The sequence below is a fragment of the Halichoeres trimaculatus genome, unplaced genomic scaffold, assembly GCF_033239565.1.
Source record: "Halichoeres trimaculatus isolate MK-OKI-2021-1 unplaced genomic scaffold, fHalTri1.1 fHalTri1_scaffold_14, whole genome shotgun sequence".
NCBI classification, from domain to species: Eukaryota; Metazoa; Chordata; class Actinopteri; order Labriformes; family Labridae; genus Halichoeres; species Halichoeres trimaculatus.
Window position 1 is genome coordinate 29,435,581 of NW_027437192.1, and position 6,000 is coordinate 29,441,580.

The 6,000-nt window shown below is 42.4% G+C and overlaps 1 protein-coding gene across 1 annotated transcript in view; it reads left to right on the top strand.

Annotated features, from left to right (window-relative positions):
- Positions 1-5,390, top strand: part of col28a1a (collagen, type XXVIII, alpha 1a) — a 28,011-nt gene extending 22,621 nt beyond the window's left edge. The window contains exons 29-34 of the mRNA XM_074687008.1: positions 258-293; positions 386-422; positions 545-1,099; positions 3,874-4,022; positions 4,169-4,451; positions 4,683-5,390. Of these exons, the coding sequence (XP_074543109.1) occupies positions 258-293; positions 386-422; positions 545-1,099; positions 3,874-4,022; positions 4,169-4,451; positions 4,683-4,855 (1,233 nt within the window). The 3' untranslated portion in view covers positions 4,856-5,390. The remainder of the gene's footprint in view (positions 1-257; positions 294-385; positions 423-544; positions 1,100-3,873; positions 4,023-4,168; positions 4,452-4,682) is intronic.
- Positions 5,391-6,000: the final 610 nt, after the last annotated feature.

Below are 6,000 nucleotides of genomic sequence, written 5' to 3' on the forward strand. Positions count from 1 at the left end.
CTGCAACCTGCTGGAGCAGGGAGGCAGCTGGATTGCAACGGAGCAGATCCAGTGTGAATTTACACATTTATTGGGATAGAAACCAATCTGAACCAGTGCTGTGATGGAGTGGAGACTGATCTGGTGTACTTTGGCCATTCCAGTATCAGGCATTCAGCATAGCTAATGCTGTTAGCAGTTTTGAACAGAAATTAGACTGCCTTGTCAGACAGTTGTCAGACTTGTCTAATTTATTAAACCTGACTTTAATTTTATAGGGAAGATCTGGGGAGAAAGGAGAGCCTGGTCTGACTGTGAGTACAGTGAGCTTTGGCTAATCATCTTACATTAAAGTCCAAGTTTTGAACCCTGAAGTGTAATTTTTTTCACTCTTTTCTTTACACAGAGGGATGAAGTCATCAGGATTATCAGGGAAATATGCGGTAAATAACACAATTAATCTTCCTTTTATTGCTTGTGACATATTGATTGAAATTAGAATATCACAAACATCTGAAACAGCCCGTTGGTCTATCATACCATATTTCTAATGTTCATCCCCCAGGCTGTGGTCTGAGGTGCAGAGCGAGTCCTCTGGAGCTGGTGTTTGTCATCGACAGCTCTGAAAGTGTGGGACCAGAAAACTTTGAGCTGGTGAAGGACTTTGTGAACGCTCTCGTCGACCGCCTGACAGTGAGCAGAGAAGCCAGTCGCATCGGTGTGGTTCTCTACAGTCACGTTGATAGGGTGGTGGTCAGTCTGCAGCAGCAGCTCAACCAGGAGGAGGTCAAGGCTGCTGTCAGGATGATGCCATACCTGGGGGAGGGCACCTTCACGGGCAGCGCCATCCATCGGGCTCACCAGCTGTTCCAGGCCTCGCGGCCCGGTGTGAGGAAAGTGGCGGTGGTTTTAACAGACGGGCAGGCAGACCCTCGTGACATCATGCCATTTGAAGCAACGGCGACGGATGCCCATGCAGACGGGATCGAGATATTTGTTATCGGTGTGGTGAACAGGACCGACCGTCTGTATGCAGAGCTGCAGGCTGAAATGAACGTTATCGCCTCAGATCCTGATGAAGACTACGTCTACCTCATCGAGGACTTCAGGGCACTTCCCAGTAAGCAATCACTAATTCATCATTTCTCAGCTGTATCACAGTCTTTGTGTTGTAGCTCTGGAGGAGTCCTCTGTATTTTGTTTCTTTGCTCAGTTTGAGTTAGACAGTGGACATGGTGGCTTTGCTCAGGGTGCATCCAAATAGTCCTTTTTTATAAGGAACCTTCCTAACTGAAGAAATGACCCGGAAGCATTTAAGCGTTGGCCATGATAATGCTGTTCGAATTATCCAAAAGTTAAGGAAAGGAGGGTTGTTGCTTCCTTTAATATCTCCTTTAGCTTAGGAAACACCGGACCATCCTTTCCAAAAGGAAAGGAGAAGAAAACGCCCCATAATGCCTTGCTGCACGTGATGTATATAAACACGGCTACTGGCGAAAGTTTACGGAAACTTACGATGGAGAAGGGGCGGAAATTATGTGAGAGACTGTTGCTTTTCTATCATTTACCATCATGTGCCTGCCTGAATGTGTTTATTGTGTTCATGATGTGTGAATGTCAAAAAGATTTATAACCCAAAATGTTTGGTTGCAATTCCGAACTGAAACAATGAATCACTAGTGATAGAAGTAATAACGTTTATTAAAATCAATAAAAGAAGGACAAATGAGGACTTTTACAATACTCCAAATATAATGAATTCAAATAATGTTCATAATGACATCTGTGAATGAAACAGGGGGTATAGTGTTTCTGACAGTCTGCTGTATAATCCAAGACAGTCCTCTTGTGTTATCAGGCTTCAGACTGTCAACATTTATAGATGCTCTCACGAACCTCACAGCTGTGAGCAGGAAACACACACTGTATGACCAAAGACAAAACACCATCACATCTCCTCTGATCATGGATTGTTAATGTTAACCGGTGAAGACAGGAAACAACCCTGTGAGATAAGGCAGAGGACAAAAGCGCTTCTTGTAGTTCATTTTCGAAACATTGTAGTTCGTTGTGGCTTACCTATGTCACAAGTAATTGTTGTCACATAAATATGACATCAAAGTGAAAGTGCAGTCGAATTCCTCTTTGGCCGCAGTTCTCCTTTCCATTCATCTTTTCCCCTCCTTCCCTTGACCCTGTGACGTTTTTTATCAGGGTTAAGGTAAAGTGGATAGGAAAGGACTTAGGAAGGACTGTTCGGATCCACCCTCAGTCTTAGAGACAGTGTCAGGAGCTTTGAAGCTCAGAGTAGACCAGTTGTTCCTTAGCATCAAAAGGAGCTGGTTGGGGTAAATTGTGCTTCTGATAATGACTACCCTCAGAGGTGTTCTGGAAGGTGGTCTCAGGGTAGACGCAGAGCTCCAAAGAGGGATTATGGATCCTGTCTATTCTGAAATCCCCTCGAGATTATCAGGAAGAGCTGTATTATTTTTTTTGAAAGAGAGAGATGCCATGCTGCAACCATGCTTGATAGATGGATGGGTGGGTGGATGGATGGATGGATGGATGGATGGATGGATGGATGGATGGATGGATGGATGGATGGATGGATGGATGGATGGATGGATGGATGGATGGATGGATGGATGGATGTTTTTTAGAAATGGGCGAGTACTGGTATTGGTATTGGGTAGGGATGCACTGATACCGATCGGTGGTATTGATTATCTGTGTATCAGTGCCCCTCAAGGCTTGATCGGTATTGGCGGGAATAGATCCATGGTGCCGATCCAGGCAAACACCTCTATGACCTTTTTTTTCCAGCCGTCTTTGCTACTTGATGTTGCCTCTGATGCACATGCTTTGTTTTTTGCTGTATTACCAGTCAACAGTGTATAGAAGTTTACATTTGAAAAGAACTTGTACATTCGGAAGATTTTTTTTGATGGTAAACAGTGAAATATTTCAAAGTTTCAATGAATATTAACTTCAGTAATTTAGTAAACTAATTTTTGCCTTTTAACCAAAACATTACCAATCTTTTCCCACAGTGGGACTTGCAGGTTATTATTTAACACTGGTATCAGATCAGTATCAGTCGATACCAAAGCCTGGGTTTGGGTATCAGTATCGGTATCAGTATTGATATTAGTATTGGTATCGGAACCGGAAAAGTTGGATCAGTGCATCTCTAGTATTGGGTATTGGGCTGATACCAGACTTTTTTAAAGGTATCAGTACTTACGAAGGCTGCCGAAACCAGCAGCCGATACTCAAGGCAAAAAAATCTTACACCTAGTAAGTCCTCCTCACTGGTAATGTCCGGTACGTCCAAATACAGCAAATATGCGTCAGGTCCTGTTCAGACAAATTGAATAAGCCAGGGAAAGTAAACAACTAAACTGTTTTATTTTGACGTCAGGTTATTCAAAAAAAAATACTCAAACTCTGACAGTTGTTTGTTTTATTTTGCACTTTTGTTAATTTATTTTTTTTTTAAAAAGTAAACTCAGAGAGAGTTGTTTGTGTTTTATTTTGGACTTAATTTTAAAGTGACCGTGCTGTCTTTTTTCAAAAGGTGAAACTATCATACAGAAAACTCACTGCCTGATGCCACACTGTGAATCACTATTCCACGTAGACATGTACACTCTGTCCCAGGATGTGTGGATTTTAATATAAGGAGAGTTTCAGTTTCTGGTTAGTTTGTTTTCTGAGCAGTGCAGGCCAGTCAGGTGGCAATCCACAGTAAAGACATCAACAGTAATCTGGGGAGGATTTATTTTCATCAAACTGTATTTATCCATTGAATTAACATTGACATTTTCTCTGTTGTTTCTTTTATTAGGGACAATCTGTAATAACTTTTGTTCCTGTTTCCTTTTTGCTTTCCAGCTGTAGAGAGCAAATTACTGAGTCAGATCTGTGAACAAGAAGACACGATGGAATTTCTCCCAAGCTCTGTTTTAGTACCCGTGGACTCTCATCCAGACGCAACAAGAGAGAGCCGCTTCAGAGCGTTCCCAAAGGAGGAAAACATTCAAGTTAGTCTCATTTTTGTTCAAGTCTATCTCGTTTTAAAAAGTGAACCCTAAAAGAAAAACTTGTTACTGCAGTTTAGGTTATTTGCATGAAATATATAAATCAGAATTTTGCAGCAACTCGATCACATCTGGCTCTCTGCTCACAGGTTGAAGTCCCAGTGGAGACAGTCACAGCCCTGACCACCCCGTCTCACAGTTCAAGGCGACAGGAGGAGAACCTGATCGACTCTAAAGTCTTGGTGGACTCCTGGAACCAGCGGCCCAACAACAGGTTTTCCCCTCCTGGTGTGCGGGGACAGCAGGGACCTGGGCCGGGCTCAGTGGTTGGTCCCCAGAGTCCGACTGACCGGCTGTATGAGGTTGAGAGTACGCAGGCCCCGGTCAGCCCTCCTGCTCCTCCACCTCTGCTGTCAGTCTCAACGAGACCAGGTAAGCTCAGGAGACTTACACCACCTTTAATCATCATTTGTCCTGTAAGGGTGTCCTATTTTATCTCTGTGTCCTCATTAAGATGACTGGAAGTCTTGATGATTTGGCTTTATTGTGTCTTGAGTGTGTTTTTCTTTGTATAGAGCAAAATATGCAGACACATACTTGATTAGTGAAATGCTGCTGAAACAACAAGGCCAAACGTATCATTACACTCTCCCTGTCTTTAAGGTGAGGGCTGCAGTCAGCCTCTGGATCCAGGACCATGCCGAGATTACATAGTCAGGTGGTACTACGACCCCGAGGCCAACGCCTGCGCTCAGTTCTGGTTTGGAGGATGTCCAGGCAACAAAAACAACTTTGAGACTGAAGCCGACTGCAAGAACTCATGCGTCTACACGTAACAGCGTGTTAGGGCGGGGAGAGCGTGCAAGGCAGCGTCACAGAGGAGCAGAGAGGTCTGACGATGGTGAAGCTCAGTGTTCAGACGGGCAACTGCAGCTGGAGGAGCAGAGAGAGGGCGGACTGGGACCTCATCATTGTCTCACAGGCAGACTGTTCAAAACTGCTTCACACATTTGGACTCTATCTCCTCTTAATGTAAATGCGCATCAACACAAACCACAGCACCCAGGAATATCAATGAGACTGATGCAACATGTCCTTCAAAACACAAATCATTTCCAGATTTTTATTCTTTACCTGTGTCTACTTTGTCCTTAGCTGAGTCCTGAACTCAGTTTTTAGTTTGTCCGTTTCAGTTTCTTGGATAAAACGTTACTTAATTCACCTCTCAGTAGAGATGTTCTTAAAGCAGATAAAACAAAAAGTTTAACTACAGAGCTTTATCCAACAGCTAGTTAGCTTAGCTCAATCCACAATCAGGCTAAAAAACGTATTAAAATATCAATTTGTTGTCACCTGACAGGTGATCCCTGCCAAAACAATCCATGTCTAAAACATAAAGATTTTTGAATTTTTTTCTCACAGCAGAGAAACAAAATATGACGTGAGATTAAGTAAAAATTAAAAATGGTGCTTTGATATTCTGTATCAGGCAAATCAGGCAGCTTGAGTTTCATCTGTGTGGCGGTGCCTCCTCAGTCTTCACCTGCAGCTGCCATGTCAGCCTCTCTTTTTGTTCAGCGACAGGTGTAAGATGCCAAATGAGGAACATCAATAGCATATAGCACCCTCTACTGTTTAAAAATAATATTCTGATACATTTTTCATCTCACTGATTGAAATACTTCTGACTCATCTGGGGCTGATTTGACAATGTTTTTGAAGAATTTCCAAAGAAAAAAACTAAATATGAAATAATCAAATAATCTTGAAAAATTAAAAGCTACTGTTAGACTTTGGCTAATGTTAGCATTTTTGTTGTTTGTTGCCAATGGGTAAAAAAAAATAAATGATGAAACTTTGCTGCTTTGTCAGTTTCCTAATGTTCTGATGAAAGGTTTTAGTTTCTTATTCTGAACACACACTTCTCATCATTTTTATGTCCTGAGATTGATTTGTGATGTGTTGTTTTTGTAAGTCAGTG